The 26,032-nt window shown below is 35.5% G+C and overlaps 1 protein-coding gene across 2 annotated transcripts in view; it reads left to right on the forward strand.

Moving 5' to 3' along the window:
• GSTCD (glutathione S-transferase C-terminal domain containing) overlaps window positions 1–26,032 on the forward strand; it is a 142,763-nt gene that overhangs the window by 96,169 nt on the left and 20,562 nt on the right. The window contains exons 6-9 of one of the 2 annotated variants that reach the window (XM_059923367.1): window positions 18,621–18,736; window positions 18,897–18,941; window positions 20,934–21,062; window positions 21,218–21,299. In XM_059923367.1, the coding sequence (XP_059779350.1) occupies window positions 18,621–18,736; window positions 18,897–18,941; window positions 20,934–21,062; window positions 21,218–21,238 (311 nt within the window). In that variant the 3' untranslated portion in view covers window positions 21,239–21,299. Of the gene's footprint in view, window positions 1–18,620; window positions 18,737–18,896; window positions 18,942–20,933; window positions 21,063–21,217; window positions 21,300–26,032 lie in introns of those variants that run through there. The other variant, XM_059923366.1, reaches the window with a different exon arrangement.

Below are 26,032 nucleotides of genomic sequence, written 5' to 3' on the forward strand. Positions count from 1 at the left end.
CCTTATTTTCCTTGGTTTATCAACTGCGTTTGACAAAATTAATAATTCCCTTCTCCTTGATATACTTTCTTCAGTTGACCTCTGAGAAACCATAGAATGACTCCTTATCAGTCTCCTTTACTGGTTCTTCTTCAGACTCTAAACACTAAACATGGAAAAACATCAGGATTTAGACTTCATACCTCTACCTCTACTGCAATTCAACATGTGACACTTTGGTTCTTCTAGTTGCTTGGGCCCAAAATTCTGGAGTCATGCTTGACTCCTCTTTCTTTTACCCTCTGCATCTAATTCATCACCAAATTCTGTCCGCTCTGTTTTTAAAATATACACCAAACCTAGTCACTGCTCACCACTTCCATTGCCCTATCCTTAGTCTGAGCAACTATCGTGTCTGACCTTGACTACTACAGTAGTGTCCTAATCAGACTCCCTGCTTCTACCCTTGCTTGCCTATAGAAATTTTTTCTAAAAAGTCAAATAATGCCACAAAATCCACCTAACTCAAAATAAGATCCAAATTTCTTACATAGATTATAGAGCCGTGCATACTCTCGCCCCTGGCTATTTCTTTGATCTTTTCTTCTGCCAGTCTCCTATTTACTAACTCTATTTGTTATCCCCTTTGCCTGGAAAACTCTTCCCCCAGACAATCCATATGCCTGACTCAACCACTTCATTTAGATCTCAAATGTCATCTTATCAGAGAGTCCCTTTCAGATCATCCTATCTAAAATAAGTCTCCTCTCCCTCACTCTTTGCCCCCTTTCTCTATTTTTCTTCCTAGCCCCTGATGTAGTATATGTTTGTTTTGTGTGTATCATCTGTCTACCTTCACTGGAATATGTGTTCTGTGGCAGCAGGGACTGCTATATCCCCAACCCTGAGAGCAGTGCTTAGCACCTAATAAATATTTATTAATTGGCTGTTGAAATTCCTCTTACTTCTCTGTTAATGATAGAAAGAAAAAAAATTTTTCCCACTTCTAGTGAAAGTTTTAGTTTTATAACTGCTCTCCTTTTCCTCTTGAAATGTTGTTTACGGTGTTTCAAAGTATACTTTAGCAAAAATATTATTTTTGTGTGTGGGTTGTATAAATTAATGGGTTATTCATAGTTTTGCTGCTTCTTATTCCTAATCCCAATATGTTTTTCCTCAGTGTTTGGATATGATTCCTTAAAAGGCAACTAAAATTCTCATATGTTAACCTAGTGTTGTTTCTTTTACTATAAATGAAAGTACAAAGTCTTTTGCTGAATCATCCACATATGGATTTTAAAGCCCATCAGTACAAGTGTTTATTTTAATGTCCTATTCTCCAGGAAGTCTACCTGTTTTCTACTAGCTTATGAAGAGAGGAGTTCTTGCTTCTTTTATTAACTTGAAAGTAAAAACTAATTACATGTTTGTAAGATTTGAGTAAACTAGTAGAAATTGATGGAACTTTTTGACTAACTACCATCTCCAGGTGTTTTTTGTTCTATATGTTTGGTGTCTCAGCGTATCATATATGTAGGATCTAAATAATGGGAGGAAATGTATGTGACTTCAAATCTGACTTTAACAGGCTTGAAAGTGACCAAGATATGTTTCCCTGTTTTAAAGAGTGAGGAAATTTCCTCACCTGTTTTGTGGGTATAGAGATATGTAGGTGTTATTCATAAATGCCCTTATGCTACCATGTAAGTATCACAAACATCAGATGATAGATTTTAGGGCTATTCATTAGCGAAGATATTTAGATGTTAATATTATATATTTCATTGGTTATCTAGAAATGTTAAGTTTGAAGCATTTTCCTCTAGAATTCTCATAAGCAATTAGCTGTTTCTGTATATAACTAAACAGAGCATCTATTTTAACTGTGATGAACACTACTTATGACTCTGTTCTCAGAATATTTCAAAAGTTTACATTAATATGTCATGTCATTTTCTTTTCTAAGTTAATATTCAAGAAGAAATATTTTGATAGCTAATGTCTTTGAGCTTCTAAACACAGCTTTCATAACTCACTTTCAAGAAAAATGTTTTGGTGCCTTTTGTTGCTGGCTCATTGACTTGAGCCTAACTAGCATGTGACTGGGTTTTGTATATTAAGAAATTTATGGAGGTCCCTGAGAAATACTCTTGTCCTGAGGTAGAAGGATGTGTAGTCTGAAGAATCTGGTCTGTGTCTCTGTTGTCTCACTGCATTCATTGGAAGTGAATTTGAAGGATGAGTAGGCATTTTTAAGCAAGGAGGGTAAAGCAATGTTTTCTAAAGTGGGTTCCTAAAATAGTCCCTAAGGAGAATTAGATAGTCAAAGCAGTCAGTTGTCAGATAATTTTGCGAAGCACTGTATTTCTACCATGAGACTCTTTAGAGTCTTTACTCTGCTAATGGGCATTGTGATTCTCTAAAAAATTAGATAATATATGAATTTGCTAAGGCTACCTGATGGAAGCCACTTTGTTTCCCTCCCAATATCTCTTAATATCCTAAGGGGCTAGTGTTCTAAAAACAGTTTGTAATTTCTGGGACAGTGGTATGCATGACAAAGCAAATAATATGTTTAAAACCTCAGAAAAGTGACAGAGCCTGGTGCATTTGGAGAATACCTGGTGGTTATATCTGACCAAAGAGTGGTGAAAGGGCAGGAGTAAAGAGGCGGCAGGAAGTAAGCTGGGTCAGACAATGACGTCTCAGTGTTTAAAATCTGGTCTGTCAGCCGAGGGCCATTGAAGACTTGCAGGAAGGGGAGTAGCATGAACACATTTGCATTTTTTGAAAAATGGGTACAAAAAGGTGAGAATGTAGGACAGAGTGTTTAATTAGAAGACAGTTGCAGTAGTAAAAGTGAGAAATAAAAAGACTGTGAGCTGAGGATATGGCTTTGGGTGGAGGAGGATGAATAGATGGTGGTACCATTAACAAATAGAGAGGATTCCAGAAAAGAAACAGTTTTCATAATGGAAGATAAATGAGTTTGGGTTTTGGACATGTTTGGTTTGAGGTCCCTGACTGGCATAAACAGAGATATTAAAGATGCAATTGGAAAACCTGATCTAGATCCGATGTAGAGTTCCAGAGAGCAGTGTTAGCTGAATTATAGATTTGGGTGTCTTTGCTATAGATATGGTATTTCAAACCACTAGAGGAGGGAGAGGAAAAAAACTTCTTTCTAATAAGAAAGGTCTACCCATCCTGTTACTTCAAATTTACTTCCAGGTTCTTCTGTTCTGGGTTTCTGAAAATTATTTTTAATGATCGTGTGAATCTGGGAAACATTCCTTTACCAAGTAAATGCCAAGAATGCTGTGATTATTTTGGCTATTTGGTTGGTTGGTTGGTTGGTTTTGTTATGTACATTTGTGCATACTCACACACTAGAGTTTTTAATTTGCTATTGGCCATTACTTTTACACTTAAAAGTCTAAGCAATGAAGATATAGGAGTATTCATATTTATTGAACTTTGGTTGTGACCAAAAGGAGCACTTGCCCTGAATATACTGTAACCACCCAGATAAGTCCTGAATTAGTCTTTTTTACTATGTCAAAGCCATTTATGCACATATAATTCAACTCCAGCATTCTCATTGCATGACAGTTCCCTGAAAAGTTGACTTTAGCATGCCTTTCATGCTGATTTTGGGATTAGAATTAAGTATATTACCAAAATACAAAAGAATGATATTTGATAATGATGAAAATGTCTCTGCTGTCGAAATACAGATGAAACATATATCTATACCACACAGAGGAAACAGCATAGTGTATACTAAAATAGAAAATAAGTTCTATTTGTTTTTTCTAAAAAAGACAGTAAACTAACAGACAGATATTTAACAGACAAATTGATAGTCCCATATATATTTGTGTCCTATTCAAAAAAATTTTACTAATACAGATTTGTGATTCCTGGGGTGGTGGATAGGAGCACAGGCGCTGGAATGAGACTGGCAAGATTCAAACCCTGGCTTTAGCATGGAGTAACTACGTGACCAAGGCAAGTTACCTTTTTTTTTTTTTTTTTCAAATTTACTCATCTGACAATGAAGTAACAGTACCAACCTCATGACAAAAGATTGAAACAATAAATGAAACATGCTTAGCACATAATAATCCTTCAGTTGTGCTAATACCAGCAAATAAGAATATTCAATCAGTGACTTTATTTATATATTAGTGATAAGGATAAATATATACATATAAAATTATAATTATCTTCCTCAAGCATTCTTTAGCTCCTCTCCACCTGATGACTACATCAGCAGTTCTCTTTATGTGGAGTGTCTTTCCTCCTGTTTCCCATGACTGGATTCTTGTCATTCAGATCTCAGTTTTGTTGCTTGCTCAGTAAGGCTTTTCCTGACCACCCAATCTAAAATATTCACCAAGTCAATTTCAACCATATCATTCTATTTTAATTTTCTGCATATCATTTGTCACTTGGTTTAATTGTTTAATGTCAAACTCCCTTCTCTGAAATAAAAGAATCTCCCTTGTTCACCATGGTGTCCTAGCTCCTTGATCAAGGCTAGACATATAATGAGTTCTTAAAAACTTTTGCTGGTCAGCTCTACCCACCACCAGAGCCTCCCATCAAGCCTCTTAGATAGCCTCAACCACCAGAGGGCAGACAGCAGAAGCAAGAAAAACTACAATCCTGCAGCCTGTGGAACAAAAACCACATTCACAGAAAGATAGAGAAGATGAAAAGGCAGAGGGTTATGTACCAGATGAAGGAACAAGAAAAAACCCCAGAAAAACAACTAAATGAAGTGGAGATAGGCAACCTTCCAGAAAAAGAATTCAGAATAATGATAGTGAAGATGATCCAGGACCTCGGAATAAGAATGGAGGCAAAGATTGAGAAGATGCAAGAAATGATTAACAAAGACCTAGAAGAATTAAAGAACAAACAAACAGAGATGACCAATACAATAACTGAAATGAAAACTACACTAGAAGGAATCAATAGCAGAATAACTGAGGCAGAAGAACGGATAAGTGACCTGGAAGACAGAATGGTGGAATTCACTGCTGCGGAACAGACTAAAGAAAAAAGAATGAAAAGAAATGAAGACAGCCTAAGAGACCTCTGGGACAACATTAAACGCAACAACATTCGCATTATAGGGGTCCCAGAAGGAGAAGAGAGAGAGAAAGGACCAGAGAAAATATTTGAAGAGATTATAGTCGAAAACTTCCCTAACATGGGAAAGGAAATAGCCATCCAAGTCCAGGAAGCACAGAGAGTCCCATACAGAATAAACCCAAGGAGAAACACGCCGAGACACATAGTAATCAAAGTGGCAAAAATTGAAGACAAAGAAAAATTATTGAAAGCAGCAAGGGAAAAACGACAAATAACATACAAGGGAACTCCCATAAGGTTAACAGCTGATTTCTCAGCAGAAACTCTGCAAGCCAGAAGGGAGTGGCATGATATACTTAAAGTGATGAAAGGGAAGAACCTACAACCAAGATTACTCTACCCGGCAAGGATCTCATTTAGATTTGATGGAGAAATCAAAAGCTTTACAGACAAGCAAAAGCTAAGAGAATTCAGCACCACCAAACCAGCTCTACAACAAATGCTAAAGGAACTTCTCTAAGTGGGAAACACAAGAGAAGAAAAGGACCTACAAAAACAAACCCAAAACAATTAAGAAAATGGTCATAGGAACATACATATCGATAATTACCTTAAACGTGAATGGATTAAATGCCCCAACCAAAAGACATAGACTGGCGGAATGGATACAAAAACAAGACCCATATATATGCTGTCTACAAGAGACCCACTTTAGACCTAGGGACACATACAGACTGAAAGTGAGGGGATGGAAAAAGATATTCCATGCAAATGGAAATCAAAAGAAAGCTGGAGTAGCTATACTCATATCAGATAAAATAGACTTTAAAATAAAGAATGTTACAAGAGACAAGGAAGGACACTACATAATGATCCAGGGATCAATCCAAGAAGAAGATATAACAATTATAAATATATATGCACCCAACATGGGAGCACCTCAATACATAAGGCAACTGCTAACAGCTATAAAAGAGGAAATCGACAGTAACACAATAATAGTGGGGGACTTTAACACCTCACTTACACCAATGGACAGATCATCCAAAATGAAAATAAATAAGGAAACAGAAGCTTTAAATGACACAATAGACCAGATAGATTTAATTGATATATATAGGACATTCCATCCAAAAACAGCAGATTACACGTTCTTCTCAAGTGCGCACGGAACATTCTCCAGGATAGATCACATCTTGGGTCACAAATCAAGCCCCAGTAAATTTAAGAAAATTGAAATCATATCAAGCATCTTTTCTGACCACAACGCTATGAGATTAGAAATGAATTACAGGGAAAAAAACGTAAAAAAGACAAACACGTGGAGGCTAAACAATACGTTACTAAATAACCAAGAGATCACTGAAGAAATCAAAGAGGAAATCAAAAAATACCTAGAGACAAATGACAATGAAAACACGACGACCCAAAACCTATGGGATGCAGCAAAAGCAGTTCTAAGAGGGAAGTTTATAGCTATACAAGCCTACCTAAAGAAACAAGAAAAATCTCAAGTAAACAATCTAACCTTACACCTAAAGAAACTAGAGAAAGAAGAACAAACAAAACCCAAAGTTAGCAGAAGGAAAGAAATCATAAAGATCAGAGCAGAAATAAATGAAATAGAAACAAAGAAAACAATAGCAAAGATCCATAAAACTAAAAGTTGGTTCTTTGAGAAGATAAACAAAATTGATAAGCCATTAGCCAGACTCATCAAGAAAAAGAGGGAGAGGACTCAAATCAATAAAATCAGAAATGAAAAAGGAGAAGTTACAACAGACACCGCAGAAATACAAAGCATCCTAAGAGATTACTACAAGCAACTTTATGCCAATAAAATGGACAACCTGGAAGAAATGGACAAATTCTTAGAAAGGTATAACCTTCCAAGACTGAACCAGGAAGAAACAGAAAAAATGAACAGACCAATCACAAGTAATGAAATTGAAACTGTGATTAAAATCTTCCAACAAACAAAAGTCCAGGACCAGATGGCTTCACAGGTGAATTCTATCAAACATTTAGAGAAGAGCTAACACCCATCCTTCTCAAACTCTTCCAAAAGATTGCAGAGGAAGGAACACTCCCAAACTCATTCTATGAGGCCACCATCACCCTGATACCAAAACCAGACAAAGACACTACAAAAAAAGAAAATTACAGACCAATATCACTGATGAATATAGATGCAAAAATCCTCAACAAAATACTAGCAAACAGAATCCAACAACACATTAAAAGGATCATACACCACGATCAAGTGGGATTTATCCCAGGGATGCAAGGATTCTTCAATATACGCAAATCAATCAATGTGATACACCATATTAACAAATTGAAGAATAAAAACCATATGATCATCTCAATAGATGCAGAAAAAGCTTTTGACAAAATTCAACACCCATTTCTGATAAAAACTCTCCAGAAAGTGGGCATAGAGGGAACCTACCTCAACATAATAAAGGCCATATATGACAAACCCACAGCAAACATCATTCTCAATGGTGAAAAGCTGAAAGCATTTCCTCTAAGATCAGGAACAAGACAAGGATGTCCACTCTCACCACTATTATTCAACATAGTTCTGGAAGTCCTAGCCACGGCAATCAGAGAAGAAAAAGAAATAAAAGGAATACAAATTGGAAAAGAAGAAGTAAAACTGTCACTGTTTGCAGATGACATGATACTATACATAGAGAATCCTAAAACTGCCACCAGAAAACTGCTAGAGCTAATTAATGAATATGGTAAAGTTGCAGGATACAAAATGAATGCACAGAAATCTCTTGCATTCCTATACACTAATGATGAAAAATCTGAAAGAGAAATTATGGAAACACTCCCATTTACCATTGCAACAAAAAGAATAAAATACCTAGGAATAAACCTACCTAGGGAAACAAAAGACCTGTATGCAGAAAACTATAAGACACTGATGAAAGAAATTACAGATGATACCAACAGATGGAGAGATATACCATGTTCTTGGATTGGAAGAATCAACATTGTGAAAATGAGTATACTACCCAAAGCAATCTACAGATTCAATGCAATCCCTATCAAATTACCAATGGCATTTTTTACGGAGCTAGAACAAATCATCTTAAAATTTGTATGGAGACACAAAAGACCCCGAATAGCCAAAGCAGTCTTGAGGCAAAAAAATGGAGCTGGAGGAATCAGACTCCCTGACTTCAGACTATACTACAAAGCTACAGTAGTCAAGACAATATGGTACTGGCACAAAAACAGAAACATAGATCAATGGAACAAGATAGAAAGCCCAGAGATTAACCCACGCACCTATGGTCAACTAATCTATGACAAAGGAGGCAAAGATATACAATGGAGAAAAGACAGTCTCTTCAATAAGTGGTGCTGGGAAAACTGGACAGCTTCATGTAAAAGAATGAAATTAGAATACTCCCTAACACCATACACAAAAATAAACTCAAAATGGATTAGAGACCTAAATATAAGACTGGACACTATAAAACTCTTAGAGGAAAACATAGGAAGAACACTCTTTGACATAAATCACAGCAAGATCTTTTTTGATCCACCTCCTAGAGTAATGGAAATAAAAACAAAAATAAACAAGTGGGACCTAATGAAACTTCAAAGCTTTTGCACAGCAAAGGAAACCATAAACAAGACGAAAAGACAACCCTCAGAATGGGAGAAAATATTTGCAAATGAATCAACGGACAAAGGATTAATCTCCAAAATATATAAACAGCTCATTCAGCTCAATATCAAAGAAACAAACACCCCAATCCAAAAATGGGCAGAAGACCTAAATAGACATTTCTCCAAAGAAGACATACAGACGGCCACGAAGCACATGAAAAGATGCTCAACATCACTAATTATTAGAGAAATGCAAATCAAAACTACAATGAGGTATCACCTCACTCCTGTTAGAATGGGCATCATCAGAAAATCTACAAACAACAAATGCTGGAGAGGGTGTGGAGAAAAGGGAAACCTGTTGCACTGTTGGTGGGAATGTAAATTGATACAGCCACTATGGAGAACAATATGGAGGTTCCTTAAAAAACTAAAAATAGAATTACCATATGACCCAGCAATCCCACTACTGGGCATACACCCAGAGAAAACCGTAATTCAAAAAGACACATGCACCCGAATGTTCATTGCAGCACTATTTACAATAGCCAGGTCATGGAAGCAACCTAAATGCCCATCAACAGACGAATGGATAAAGAAGATGTGGTACATATATACAATGGAATATTACTCAGCCATAAAAAGGAACGAAATTGAGTCATTTGTTGAGACGTGGATGGATCTAGAGACTGTCATACAGAGTGAAGTAAGTCAGAAAGAGAAAAACAAATATATATTAATGCATGTATGTGGAACCTAGAAAAATGGTACAGATGAGCCAGTTTGCAGGGCAGAAGTTGAGACACGGATGTAGAGAACAAACGTATGGACACCAAGGGGGGAAAACTGCGGTGGGGTGGGGATGGTGGTGTGCTGAATTGGGCGATTGGGATTGAAATGTATACACTGATGTGTATAAAATTGATGCCTAATAAGAACTTGCAGTATAAAAAAACAAACAAAACAACTAATACTAAACTTTCATTGGGTTATTTGTATGGAAATATGTTAATATAAATGTTTCAGACATTACATGAAATTTCTAAAAATCTTATATGTTCTGGTATAATGTTATAAGTAATAATCCTAGTTATTACTTTAAAATGTATATCTCAGAAATAACTAATTTTCTTGTCAACTGCATTATTATGAACTTTCATTAAATCTTTAACCGTGGTCAAAAAAAAAAAAAAAAACTTTTGCTAAATTAATAAACTACTCTGTAGAGGTTATAATGAAAGAACCAGAGAATGGGAGGAAGATACAAAATTCCAGTTTAGGAAAAAAAAGATCAGTACCTGTCTTACCCTGCTCTACCCAGGCCCTGAATCAGTGTGTCCGTGTATCAGTAAACGCCAACCTCCAAAATGGTGCAGTTTCAGTGCAGCCTTGTTCTTTTAGATCTGTCATCTCTTATGATTTAGTATAAGCCCTGCCACCCACATGTGCAACACCTATTTGGATCATGGTCCCCATCCCTACCCATGCCTGTACCTGGGTTAGTTACCATAATCCTTTTCTTTGCACCATCCCTTGCTGCTGAGATCCCAGCAGTCTTTACAGTTAGGCTCATGAGGCTTAGGACCATTAGAAAGAGAAAAGGAATAGTAGGGCTGGAATTCAAGACTGCCTTTCAGGTTTATAGAGGAGTCCCTCTGTAACTTGCAATGAATACCACTGCCTTGACCTCTTAACTCTTAGGTATAATAACTATTTTCTATTTTGGTTATTGTCATAGTATCCAGCACCATTCCATGTATAGGTAGATGACTTAATAAATACTATTCAGTGATGATAATCCTTACAAGCCCAATTTAGGATGTTGTTCAGATGATCTATAGCTGCATAAATGCACCACAAAACTTAGTGCATTTAAATAACAATTATCTATCTTATTCACAAATCTTCAACTTAGGTAGGACTTGGTGGGAAAGCTTGTTTGTTCATACAGCATCAGCTGGGGAGGCCTGGCTTCCTAAAGCATGGTGCTGTGTTCCAAGAGCAAGTGTCTCAAAAGATAGGACATGGAAGCTACCAGAAATGGGCACAGTCTTTCTTCTATATTACACTGGTCAAGTGGTCATAGAGCTCAAGTCAAGGGAACAGACACAGATGCCACCCCTTGATGGGAATACTGTATATTAATATAGTATTAATATTATCAAAGAATGTGGAGCCGTGTCACCTTAGATATATTCATTTTCATTTTTTTTAATCAGAATAAAATATATGAATAAATCAAACAAGAAAACCTATGGGTCATATCATAGTAGAAATTAAAATACTATGTATATAAGAGAAGCTATTTTTAGAAAATCAGTAGACTCCAGGAAAGTTAACACTCACCATTGCAGGCTACTATCATTTAACCGAAAAACAGTGAAACACATCAAATTAGAACTCAAATTGAGGATTACTTGAAGGATCTCAAAAGTTAATGGAACTATTAAAATACCTTACTGTTGTTAACTTAAGCCTCCAAAAAAAGAGGGAGAAGAAATAAATACCTATTTTCTAGAGTTAGCTTTTTTTGTTCTAAAGCATTTCAATTTGGTCTTGTGAGCAAGTTGGAAGATATTGTGAAATGTTTTTTTAACTAAATTCCAGGGCAAAGAAACAATTACTTTGTGTGGTATAAATAGCATTTGAATGAAATGAAAATATATGTGTTCAATTAACTCTGGTGTCTGGTATTCTGAAGTCAAAATGTTTTATTCATCTTAGAGGAAAAAAAATAGCAGGAATAAGAAGTTTTAAAATTTCCACTATTCAATGTATCCAAGCTCTTTTATAAACAAACAGAAGTTTTGATTTGGCAAATAATGTGGCTATACTTTCTTCAACTATTGTTCCTCAACTGTGCATCTTGCCTAAGTACTTGTAGTTAATTGTTTTTTTAAAAGATGCCCTGGAATTAGATATGGAAGGGTGAAGGTGCATGCTATATTTGTCAGCACCTACAGTACTAAAACGCAAAAGATCATCCCAATCTATTTTCAGTTTTTCCTCCTGGATAATCCAATTTTGCAACAAATTGATTGCTCAACCTCCCCAGATCACTTTTCTATAAAATTTAAAAGTTTGCTACAGTTCCAAGGTGAGGAAATGGTCTTTTTCTGGAAAGGGTGACACTCAAAAGTTCAATTCATTAAACAGAGTGACTTATGAGACCTGCAGATAATGCCTTAGTGATATATTCCAAAATATTGAAGTTCAGTACTTAAATTGATCCTTTCTACTGGTAAGCCTGCTTTTGGAAATTTTATTTAGAGGAAAACTGAAATAAAATGCATTTTATGACTGATTCTGAAGAATTCACTTTTTTTCCCTAAGATATAATTGTTAGGGATATCCCTCATTTCCCTGCTAGAAAGCACCTCATTTCCTTGAACAGGTAAAAGAAAAAAAGGACCAGCCCTGAAATTCTGAAATCACAAAGTCATCTGCTTAAGAAATGGCCGACCATATTGCAAAGAAGACTGAACCTAAAGTTAGAAATCCTTGGTTACAATCCCATGTTCACTGCCTACCAGCTGTGTGTCTTTAAACAAATGCTAAGTTTGAGCAACCTCTTCAGTGCTGTATCCTCATTTGTAAAACAAGGAACAGGTTATCCACCTAGCAACCTGACAATATTGAGGTTAGATGATGTGTCAAATGTGCAAGTGCTTAAAAACTGCAAAGCATCATATAAACAATTATCAATCATTTTAGAAGCTTTAATGAAAGAAGTATGGATTTTTTTAAGTTAGGGCTGTTAAAATGTCATTAAAAATACTGTACAATGTGGTTAATAAAATACATCTTCTAAGGTCATATATAATGTTTTTGTACTATTTTAAATTAGGTTTAAGTTCATTAAGGACAGAAATCAAGTGATAGACATCTTTGTGACCCTAACATTGTGTAGAACGGTTCAGTGTAGGTCAAGTTAGTTGGTTGATTTGTTGGTTGAATGATTGATTGAGAAAGAGATTTTATGAGGTCAGTGTTCCTCAATTTAGAGAGGAATAAATTGGCTTCTTTTGAATTTTGAATTTCTAATTGATAATTATTGACAACTCATAATATCTATAACAAAACTAGTGAAAATGCCATCACACTGTTACAGTATTACTGATTTCATAGACTGCACTGTGGGATGTGTGAATGGGCTGGGGATGGGGGAGAGAGGGAAAAGGTATCCACTGTTGCAAGAGTATTGTCACTCTGGGGTCAGTATGGCTAAGAGGATTAGTGATGCAACCTGCAACTGGCTTTAAAAAATGTAAATTCCTCCTATTCTAAATTTTCAGTATTTCCAAGAAGTCATTTCCAAAATTTAAAACAAGGTTGCCCTAACCTAAAATGTAAACTTTATATTGCTGCTTAGTTTCATGCTTCTCAGGAGTTTCTACAGGAATTTTATTTACGCTGTTCTAGTTTTTGGTATAGCTTTAAAGGCAACTTTCTTATTCCCTCATTAAAGTTTTTGGAAACTTTTCCATCCCCAGTTTTAATATTGTTTCATAGTTGACTTCCTTTTCTATTTCAATACAGTATATTTTCAAATACAGTTGAATTTGTTTTCATACTTAATATGTGCAAAAGTTAACTTACTGCCTTGAAATGCTAAGTCATAATTATAGAGAAAATTCATCCATTAAACTTTTATTAAGCTCCTGTTATGTGCCTGTCAGTCTCCTAATACTCTATCCATTTAATTGGGCCCAAGTTTATGTAGTTCCAGGAAAAATCATCTGTATCTATTTCATGCAGACAGAAGCAATTTCAGCTAACGGTCCTTTTTGGGTAGTTGTTATAATGAATAATGCCTAGGTAAATCATTCTATAATAAGAAAACTTCTTCAGTAGTTAATAATAACAGGAAATATAATAAATAGTTTGAAAAAGTAACTTTTTTCTCTTTTGTCTTTAAAAAAAAAAAACTTATTACAAAAAGAATACATGTCAATGTAGCCAGGAGTGAGGAATAGGTTTCAAGCAAAGAGAACAAATTTATAAAGCAACTTGACTCACCAGCCATGATAAATTCAAGGAACTATATCCATTGTTCAGAGAGGCTGGAACATAGGGGATATATTATGAAAGTAGCAGAAGGTAAGGTCGGCAAATTAACAGGGCCCAGATCATTAAAGGCCATTGCCAAGAAGTCAGGACTTTTTTCATAAGGCAGAGGGGAGCCTTTAAAAGTATTTTAAGCAAGGACAGGTATTTTTGTAGGCAGTTTTGGAAGGGACTTTAGTAATATACTCAAGAAAATCACACTCAGTGATGAGCTATGGCACAGAGACAGAACCTGGTGAGCACAGCATTTCAGGGACTGCCATGGGGAGAGGAGCCTGGGAAGGAGAGTGGGAAGGACAATCCAATAAGGAGTCCAAAGGCTTTCTCATCTAGAGCAGCAGAGCTCAAAATGATTCAGTGAGCTCAATTTATTCAATTCCATTTTCTTAATTAAATCATTTAATGACATTAGCATCAGTTGAGGTTGAATGCTCCACATAATTTTATGAATAATTCTAATTTGAGGATATACTCTATCCAGAATAAAAATGATGCAGGCTAGCAATATAAAAGAACATCTTTAGTATGGAATAATGTAAAAATAACAGAGCTGTCTATTCAAAGAGAACTTGTCTCTAAGGAGCTCTAAGCATACATATTAAGTATTAAAGCAAGGCCATGTCTTCTGTACAGCCCAGAGAGGCAAGATAACAAGCAATGCCCTTTCCCATCTGTCCCTACCAAATTTTCAGTTCTATCTTATGCTCTACCACTTTCCCATTGATCCTCATTTTCAAGCACAAGTGAGCTAATTGCATTTTCCCCCTAAGTATGCCATATCATATCATGCTTTCCCTGCCATTCTACCTGGCAAGTTTCTGTTCCTCCTTAAAGACTCAGCTGAAATGCCCCACATCTCTGCAAAATCCTCTGTGATGTCTCAGTTAGTTCTTTATCTGCAGTGCACATACCTTTGCACACAATGCACACCATACCCTCTTCTTAGATACCTTCTTAGCTCCTGAAGGACAGGGACTATGTCTTATTCACTTTGAGTTGTGTCCTCAGTACCTGGACAAGTGCTGGGCATATAGTAGGAGCTTAGTGACGGTTCCAACCATGAAAACCATAGCTACCTGGAAGGTGGAGCTTGGCCTTCACTGTCCATTGCCCTATGAAACATGGTAAGTGACCGTTCATCAGCTTGTCTTAATGTTGTTAATCAGGCCTCTTAAAAACATTAAAATTTGTGGTTGTCACCTTCCTTCTCACCTGCCAAAGGTTCTATTGGTGCCACCTTGTGTATTCAATTGTCTCACACCTTCTCTACAACCTCTGTACTGCACCTATCACTGTTGAAGAAATTTACTCTTGCTCTTGGTTTTATAGCTTTTCAAACAAAAACATATTTTAAAAATCTCTGAACCATTAGTTTTAGCCCTTTTCTTTGTCTCCATGTTTAATTATATTTTTTAAAAATTCACAGAATGTGGGTGGTATACTACATCTCCAAGAAATACTTGGAAAACAAAACAGCAAATAATGTCTAATATGTATCCAAACACCCAACCATTTTCCTTTTACCAGTAAATTATAATATTCAAGGTACTTTGTTGCTTCAGACTAAGAAAGAATAAATTAAGAGCTGCCTGATCTTAAGCACAATTTACTAGACTGAACAGGTGTCCTGGCTGCACATTTTCCATCCATGGCTTTTTTTTTTTTTCTGCTTTATTTGATGCTTTGAACTGACCAAAAATGCGGGTGTCCTAGTATGGCTCTTCCTTAGTTTAAAAATTGTCTCCTTTACCTTTCCTTGTACTTTCTTTTTGGGTAATGCAAACAACATTGAAGTTGTCTAATCAGGTTCCTCCTAACTTGAATTAGACAAGGAGAAGACTCCACTACAGGAGGATTACGTTGCAGGACAAATAAGATCATTTGTATTAAAACATTTGATTCTTGAGTTTTGTTTTTCCATGATGACACCTAAAGAACCATCGTTTTTAGTCAAGTTAAAAATATAGGGACTTCCCTGGTGGCACAGTGGTTAAGAATCCACCTGCCAATGCAGGGGACACAGGTTCAATCCCTGGTCCAGGAAGATCTCACATGCCGCCGGGCAGCTAAGCCTGTGCGCCACAACTGCTGAGCCTGCGCGCTAGAGCCCATGAGCCACAACTACTGAGCCTGTGTACAACTACTGAAGCACGCGCGCCTAGAGCCCGTGCTCCACAACAAGAGAAGCCACGACAATGAGAAGCCTGCGGACCGCAACGAAGAGTAGCCCCCACTCACAACAACTAGAGAAAGTCCATGCACAGCAACAAAGACCCAACATAGCCAAAAATAAATAAATAAATAAATATGTAAATATTTTTATGCTTGTAAATAGTGTCAGGCACAAGAATGTTGGATATAAATAGAAAGTAGGATTTGGTTTTTAAATGAATACGGTGTCTCAAAGTACCACTTTCTTGTTCAATGTGTTTAAGACTCTATTTACTTATAAAACTAGAATGGTGAGGAGGAATGCTTTATTAGAGGCAGTTTTTCCATAAAGCACTGAGCCATCATGCTAGTGTATTTTTAGCCCAACCTGTGAATATTATGGGCAGCTTAATAGTCTCTCTATTTAAACACAAACCTGAAAGGTACCTCTTTGCCTTCAACCTTCATTTAAGCACAGATTCTTCATATGCAAAGAGGCAGGCTTAGCAAGAAAAACAGACCTTCATAAACATTTGCTTTTGAAACAGACCTAAGAAAGTTAGGTCATTCTAAATATCTAATAGAAGTACAGTACAGAACTTACTATTAGATATTCCATTAAATAAGTTTTATTTTCTTATCTCCTTGTTCTTTTTTTTTTTTAACATCTTTATTGGAGTATAATTGCTTTACAATGGTGTGTTAGTTTCTGCTTTATAACAAAGTGATAATTTCTTTTGACTTTGTTTTATGAAAATCCTTTGTCTAAGAACTGTTAAGAAATCCACAAACAGAGCAAAGACTAAAATGCTTGTGCTCATTTCTTGCCTCGTGGTGGCTCCATTTAATAGCAGCTTTTGTGACTCTCACTCTCCTAAGGGCGTCAAAAGTACTTTTCCTTTTTGCCTTCTGATCCCCCCCTTCTTCCTCCCCTTCCGTGTTCTTATTCTTCTTCCTCCAAATCAAAACTTCATTGCCATAATAAAAATAAATAATTAGGTGGATTTATGACTGAATGGATAGAGGGATGGATAGATAGATAGAAGTGTGATGAACCAAGTCTAGTAAGTTGTTAATGGTCGAATCTAGGTGGAAGGTATAGAGCCATTCACTGAATCTTAATTCTTTCAACTTTGCCTTGTGTTTGAAAATTGTCATAATAAAACCTCTTAGGAGTGGCTATCCACTGAAGGGGGGATCACAAGGGCTTTCACTAACTCTGTGTAAATATTTTGCCATTATATTATTAGAGGAAAGTGAAAATAATTTTTTTAAAGCTACATGAAACTGTCTTCACAAATGAAGTCACCAAACGATTGATTTAAATGCTTTTCATGTTTGAAATTCACATTAGGCCATGCTAAATAATTAAGAATACACACAATGATTCAGTTGTATGATGATGACCGCATTGTTACAATAGGAAATTGGTTAAATAAGTTGTGTATAGATAGTTAATAAAGTACTATGCAGCCATTAAAACTTGTAGTGTAGAAACAAATTCATGGGCACAGAAAGATTTATATTATAATGTTTCCTATGCCATCTAGAAAATTATGAACTTACGGGTATAGCTGGAAGTACATATATACAGAAATATTACCTATGAATTATGAGATTATGGACTTCTTCTCTCATATAGATCTTTTTAAATCCACATTTTCTATTTTTTCCTAAAAGTTTCCCAATGTTTTAATTTTAGTAACATAAGAAAGAAGGAAAACAGAAAAGAAAAAAGCCATGCAATTTTTCTGTGAAAATGGAGTGGGGAAACTTTGTATAGGTATATAATTTTTGATCAAGCCAAAAAGATTATCTGGGTTTTTTCTTTTATCTATATCACTGAGAGCTACTCTCTTACGTTTTCTTAATCTTGCTCTTACAAACAGTACATTTGAAATATGTAAAAACAAATAATTTTATGCATTCTTCTGAAGATATTTTAGTGGACTTAACTAGTAGCTTTTGAAAGAAAAGTTAAGATGTTTTCATGCTGCTAGGCCCAAGGCATTTTGTACTTGGAAATGCCCTATCCTCAATCACTAATTGCATTAAATTTCTGTGTCTGACACACTCATGAGGAAAGGAAGTTTCAAAGCAGAAATAAGAAAATCTAATTTATTTCTAAATACAATAACCATTGATATATTTTACACAATGTGACACCTGTGTTCCAAGTGTCCTAACTAGAAGAATTAAGAGTTCAGGGATGTGCCAGTTAAATAATAAAAATGTTTCTATTATTATAGGTCTCTTTAATCCAAGGCGATTTAAGCAATGTGCTGAAATTAGGTAATCTTTACACTATGTCTCTGAAAGGGATAGAGGGAAGAGATTATTACTGTTAATTTTTATTCATCCAGTAAACATTTATTGAACACTTTGTTTATGACTCTGAAATTAATGTTTCACTTATTGTTTCCTCTCTTTCAAAGACATTTTTTCATAGATTTTCTGTTAATGACTATTGAAAGAAAAGTTGGGTAGGAATAAAAGTAAAAAGAAACAAAATAGAGTTCACCTCTGGGTTCCAGTTCTCTAATCCTCTCATGGTGGATTACATGGAATGTGTAATCCACTTACATCTGTACCGCTCTTCCTGTAGGTTGCTAGTCTAGCCCACGAGTGCCGTCTCAGTCCCCTACAACATATAACGTGTCATTGTCTTCATCTCTTGTCTTTCCCAGGTAAAATGTCCAGTGATCGAGCTTTGAGGAAGCAGCAACAGTTAAACAACCTTGTTTATGTGGTGACAAATCAGGCCAAACCTGGTGACAGAATTGTGGATTTCTGCAGCGGCGGGGTATTCTATCTCTCCTTTATTCTCTTTAGCCTTTCCAAGATGATGTGACTTTACTATACTACATTAAATGTCATGTTTTTATTTGGCAAGATTATTGTCTCAGAATAAACAAAAGCCTTAGAAACCAAAGTTAACTTGTTTCTTTTTTTTCCTTTTTCAGGGCCATGTTGGGATTGTCCTTGCTCACATGCTGCCATCATGCCAGGTAAAGTCTGAATAATAGACGAAAGGAAACTACACAATTCAGTTAGCTGAGTCTGGCTTTTTCCTCCCCTTTGAGTTTATAATCATTCACCCAGGTCAAATATGTGGCACAGGCATTTTATATTTCTTTGAACTAAACTTCTAAGATTCAGAATCATAGGGAAGAAAAGTAAGTAGGACCACTACATTTTTTATTTTTTATAAAAGGGCTGTAGTTTTAAATAATTTTTAAAAGAAATAATTATTCCACTCTTAAATAAAATAATTAATAATGAAGCCAGTTTAATTGTCAACATAGTTTCATACTGGAAATACTAGCTTCTGAAACTTGTTGAGCATATTCTTTGCTAGCTTGATTTTTATTCATTGTATCAGAATTGTAACAACAACATTTTTTAAAGAAAAAGATAAACCCCAAATCTACCAACTGATCCACCAAATGCATTTCTCCCCATGTTCTCTTTGTCATTGTTCATGAGGATGCTTATTGCTGCAAATTCTAAAAGTGCAAGTACAATTTCAGTCCCCTGCTTTCACTCAATCTTATATCATAAATGTTTTTCGCTATTGCAGATAATTTCAAATATCACCATTAAAATAGCACTTAAAATGTGACTGCATAATATGTTTTTAAGTAAATGTACCATAATTTATACGATTGTTGCCACCATTTGTTAGAAGTTTGTGCTGCTTTTAGTCTTCTGTAATATTAAATCATTTCCTCACAGTGACCATCTTTCAGCATAGAAGTCTAGAATCTGATGATTGAACTGGGGCAGATCCTTTGTTTGTGAGCTCTCCGGAAATTACAAAATAATTAAAGTGATTATTTTCAGAAGAAAAAATGTGGAAGAACTCATAGACTAGCCAGAATGATATGTAGCAGAATGATAGAGAGTAGAGAGTATTATTCTTTATCTTTCTTAGAAAATAAAGAGCAAAATAAATGAGGAATACTGGGAGAAACAGGCAGATGTTCGTTTCATCACTAAGGAAAACAACAATTTCATGGTTGGAGTAAGAGGAATAAAGCTCATAGAGCAGAATCCTGGAGATGTAGAGTCAGGCAGGGATATGGTGTCTTTTTTACCCTTCCCAACAGCTCTGGAAACTTAGAAATGTTGAAACTGGAAAAAGGAAGTCTTGACTAGAATAAAGGCTGGAAAACCTTTGACCCCAAGTATCCTCTGACAGGCTTTTTATACAAAGGGATCCAGGATTTTTCCATAAAGACAAGCATAAGGACAAAATAAGGACCAAACTAGGAATGATAGTGATGAAAGTGATTTAACTTGGCCCGCTTTTCTCCATCTGAACCAGTGATGGTCTCCCACCTTCCTTGGCCTGGATTACTGTTAGAAGGTCTGAACTTGTTGCCCTGCCTTCTGCCTCTCCCCCACCAATCTACTATGCATTGCAGCAACCAGACCTCCTTTCATTGCACATGATCTGGCCCCTGTTACCTCTCCAGCCTGATTCCTACACCCCACACCGTGTCTCCCTACCTCCACTGTCACCATCACACACTGTACCCCAGCTATACCAGTTTTCTCAGTTCTTCAAATACACCGTATCTTTCTTATCTTGGGCCTTCATTCGTTTCTCTCTGCTAGAAACACACCTTTATTCCCGCAGCTGATTTCTATTCACTTTTCAGGCCTCAGTTAATATGTTACTCTTTCATATTAAATGACTAAAACCTCCCTTAGTCATCAAGTCTGCGTGCTCTGATAACACATTATATGTCTTTCATTAAACACATCACTCACTGTATTATAATTGCCTGTTTCACTTATATCACTATATCTAGGAGCTTCAAGAGTTCAAGGACCTTGTTCATTTTTGTACTATATTATCTGGCCTACTTCCTGGCATAGGATAAGGATCAATATAATATCTACATTATTAAAGCTAGTAAACACAGTAATAATACTTTACCCTAATGTCTGAATTATGTTACTGAATATACTATTGTTTCCTGGGTACAATCTAGGTTACATTAATAGAAAACAAGGAATTATCATTAATTCGTGCTAAGAAGAGAAGTGACGAACTAGGGTTAAGCAACATTTGGTTCATTCAAGCAAATATGGAGTATTTTACAGGGACATTTAATATTGGGGTAAGTAATCAAGCAACTTCAATTTCTTTAATTAACTAAATAAGAAAAATAAAAAGGTGATACTTTTATTTTCTTTGCTAAACAAGAAATTTATAACTTTTGTTTTCTACTGTCTATAAAGTCTAGCCTATTAACGAATATTACTTCATTCACAGCATTTCATCATTACATGGTAGAGATAATATTTGTTCCTCTACCAGACGAGAACTTTATTTTCTTCACTGCAGAATCTCCAGTGCCTAAAAAATTGTTTGACACATAGCAAGTACTTAAAAATAGTTACTAATTGAATGAATAAATGAATTCTAATGAAGATGACTTCGCTTGGTTTATTCTACATTTTTAGAAGATAATGAAAGAAGAGAAAAACAGAGAATATAATAGGAAAAAAATAGCTTGTTAACAGCCTGTAAATACTAGAGTTGCTTTTAGATAATACTTTCTTTAGCAAGGATTTGATATCTACATGTATTTTAAGTTTCCAATAGACAGAAAGTATATTGGTGATGTTTCTGAAACCTTCAGATCAAATTGTTACTGTTTGATGCTACTAAAAAGACCAAAGATAAAGTGATTCTGTCAGTTCCCTTAAACCCAGGGTTGTATGCTCTGGTGGAATTTGAGTTTCATTAAGATGTTAACATTGCTGCTGTTCTTGTATCTGTTTTAAATAATTTTTTCTTATTTTTATAGGACTAAGTGCTCAATATAGAAAACTACATAATAGTATAAGGAAGAATCACCAGTATTTCAGCTAGTGAGAGATAAATACTGTCAAAACCCTTTAGTCTTTATGTATTTATGCACACAAACAAATGCATGTTTACACACGTGTTAACATTGTTGAGGTCATACTACATAGGTCCTGCTTTACCTGAAATTGTCATAAATACTTTCCCTACTCATTAATCGTATTTCTTTTTTGTTGTTATTATAATGTAATTGTTACTATTATGTATATCTTAGGCATCACTTAAGATTTTTGATACCTTTGCCTAATCACTTTCTAGGAAGGTTGTGCTAATTTGCATTCCCAACTGTATATGTTCATATAACATATACAATGGGCTTGTCTAGGTGGAGTTCTTGTCCAGTCTCAGAAGTTCAGACCTTTTGTAGTACTTATGATTTTTGTCCAATGAAATTCATTTCTTAAATACCAACTACTGCAAATTTGTGGGGTTTATTGTTATTTTTATAGCCTAAAAAGTATATAGTTTGTTTCCTTTGTAGATATAATATAGATTGGTTATCTCAAGCCAAGCTTATAGAAAGAGAAGTAAACTTTTAAGAAAACTGTTAATAAGGATATTCAGGAAAATATAGACATCTCATACAGCAAATTCAAATTAAATATATATTTATATGCTGCTTAAATTTTACATAAATGATGAGGTAGAGGATAAAGCTTCTCCCACAAAACAAACCATTAAACCAATGCCCATGTTACCAGTACACCAGGCAGAATGTATAAGGTAGCAAGATATTGCTGCCTATTTACTCACCTCTCAAATCACAAAATTCCCAGCCTATCAGCCATACATCTCTTTACCCTTCTGTGGCTTAAAAGTGATAAATCATTCTGGCATATTCTTGTAACTTTCAAAGTCATATAATTCACTAACACCAACTAACAGTGTATATGTCTTTTGGGAAGTGATATTTTTCCCAAATATCATAGTAATGTATCCATAATGGGTGTTTTTTTTTTTCATAATTACTTTGTCAAGATATATGGAAAATGAATTTAAATCACTTGGAGGATTAAACCAAAATTAGATTTACTCTCAAGAATATAATTTGTGGGGCTTCCCTGGTGGCGCAGTGGTTGAGAGTCTGCCTGCCAATGCAGGGGATGCGGGTTCGAGCCCTGGTCTGGGAAGATCCCACATGCCGCAGAGCAACTGGGCCCGTGAGCCACAATTACTGAGCCTGCGCGTCTGGAGCCTGTGCTCCGCAACAAGAGAGGCCGCAATGGTGAGAGGCCCGCGCACCGCGATGAAGAGTGGTCCCCACTTGCCACAACTGGAGAAAGCCCTCGCACGGAAACAAAGACTCAACACAGTCATAAATAAATAAATTAATTAATTAATTAATTAATTAATTTAAAAAAAGAACGTGAATTTCTTTAAAAAAAAAAAAAAAAAGAATATAATTTGTGGGCTTCCCTGGTGGTGCAGTGGTTAAGAATCTGCCTGCCAATTCAGGGGACACGGGTTCGAGCCCTGGTCCAGGAAGATCCCACATGCCATGGAGCAACTAAGCCCGTGCACCACAACTACTGAGCCTGCTCTCTAGAGCCCGTGAGCCACAACTACTGAGCCCGTGTGCCACAACTACTGAAGCCCGTGCGCCTAGAGCCCATGCTCCGCAAGGAGAAGCCACCGCAATGAGAAGCCTGCGCACCACAACGAAGAGTAGCGCCGCTCGCTGCAACTAGAGAAAGCCCATGCTCAGCAACGAAGACCCAATGCAGCCAAAAATAAATTAAATAAATTTATTTAAAAAAAGAATATAATTTGCCTAGGAGGATAATTGTAGTATTGTCACTAGATAAATCAAACTAAATGCACCAGTGGCTCTAACTCTTGTATTAAATAGATTCCAATGAAAATACTGTAACTAGAGAGGAAATCAGAATAACAGGTATCAGAAATGCATGAAAACTCCATTAATTCACAATTTTGTGGTATTTCAAATAGGGGTTTAGTTGGCATTTATCTTGGCTTAGTAAATGCCTTTTTCTTCTACTGTTTTTCTTTAGACATAAAAGTTAATGATGTAAACAAGATTTTAAGGGGAGAATTTTAAAGTCTTCGAACCAACTATCTTGCAGAACTTAAAACAAATCAATTATACATGAGAATTGAAATACTAATTATTAGTCTTATCTCCATTAATACAACAACCTATATCAGGTAAAAATGAATAGATTTACTAACATTGTTAAACTAGTGTGACTTGAAATAATGGAAGAGAACAAATCTAAATATTTTCAGGTCTTTAAACAAGGTCTTCCATCACCCCCAAGGGCTGTGCCTCCCCCATGTAACCAGAATCAATGAGGTAATACAGTGTTTGTTCCAAAGAGCATTTTGTAGTTTCTGATTTACGTTGTGCTTATTTGAGAAATATATTTCTTTAGAAATACAAATGTCCAATAAGCTTATAAATAACATTCAAAATCTCTAGTAACCAGATGCATTTCAACTTGAACAACAAAGATATTCCATTCTTGCTCTTAACATTTGCAAAGATTTTTTAAATATTATTACTGTGAGGCTTTTAAAATATTATTGACTGTAAGGCTTCAGTGAAGGGGGCCTAATCATATGGGAGCTTTGAAATTTTTCATTTACATGATATTTGTAATGATTTGTTAATGACATGGAATGTTAGTTATAATGGTAAACAGAGAAAATTATATAAACATAATAGTTAAGAGTATGCATTTTAACATTGAATTTAACTTGTGCTAAAGTCTCCGCTTGTCCACTTACTAGTTGTATGGCCTCATCCTCAATCCTCAGTTTTTTCATCTATGACATGGACGTAACATATCTGGCTCATGGGATGTTGATACAATGTGCATGAAGCACTTAGCAAGTTGCCTAGCATTTAGGAAGTACTCAAAAAATTGGGCCTCTTTTTACTCTGTGCAGTGTGATCTCAACCATGTGAAAACTGCATTAAAAAGGATGAGAGGAAATTATGCTAATATGTATTTTTTTAAGGTGGCTATCTCTAGATACTATGTAATAATATTTTTCTTTATTCAAAATTTTCAGAATATTCCATATTTAACATGTTATCATTTTTATATTCACATACTGTAAGCAGTAAAAATAGAAGAAATAAATATATGTGCTTAATATTTTATGGATAGATACCTAGCTTATTTAGCCAAGAAAGGCTAATAGGACCCTAAGGATTACTATAAGGTATCTAAAAGAATTCTGAACATACAAGATACGTATATAATTATATATGTATATATAATTTCTTTTAAAACAAGTATTTGATTATCTTAGAAATACCTTTTGGTTTTGTTTTTAAATACAAAACTCGTTTCAAAATTGAGAAACATCCGAGAAGGTTTTTTTTCCTTCCAGTTTGAATGTATGCAGCTGTATGACCCTGAATTGAATATGTGTTATGGACTGAAAGTTTGTGCCCCACCTCCACCACCAAAAAATTCATGTGTTGAATTCCTCAACCCCTCATGTGATGGTATTAAGAGGTGGGACCTTTGGGAGGTAATTGGGTCATGAGGGTGGTGCTCTCTGAGTGGAATTAGTGCCCTTATAAGAAAAGAGCTGTGCCCCCTCTTAGTTCTCCACCATGTGATGAAACAGTGAGAAGACAGCCATCTGCAAACCAGGAAGGGGGTCCTCACTAGACATCAGATCTGCCAGCACCCTGATCTTGGACTTCCCAGCCTCCAGAACTAAGAAAAATGTTTGCTGTTTAAACCACCAAGTTTATGATAGTTTTTTAAGAGCAGTCCAAACTAAAACAGTATATATCAATTATCATACCCTTAAAGGGCAACTTAGAAAAGATTGCTTTAAAAGTGGACTTTTTAAGCCTATTTTTTTAAGAAGTCTATTATCACCTTCTTGTCTAGTGCAAGATAAATAATCTTCCTTGTTGTGAAAACTTACTTTATAAGATTTTACTTTTTAAGACCTAATTTATTATGTGTAGTAATACCTGTGCTCTCAAACAGTATGACAAAAACCTTGTTGTCAAACAGTATTACTGAAAGGGCCACGACTATGGAAAAACACACTTTGCATTAAGAAACAAAAACTGTGTCAGTGCTGAACAACTTGCCCACCGAAATGTTTTAGTTGGGTAATTTCAATAGTAACATAGAGTCATCTCAAACAGGTGATAAGGTATTGATTTCTAACAGTATTGGTGAATATTTTCTATTTATCAATATATATCAAAATCTCTAAAACAGT

The sequence above is a fragment of the Balaenoptera ricei genome, chromosome 5 (assembly GCF_028023285.1).
Source record: "Balaenoptera ricei isolate mBalRic1 chromosome 5, mBalRic1.hap2, whole genome shotgun sequence".
NCBI lineage: Eukaryota > Metazoa > Chordata > Mammalia > Artiodactyla > Balaenopteridae > Balaenoptera > Balaenoptera ricei.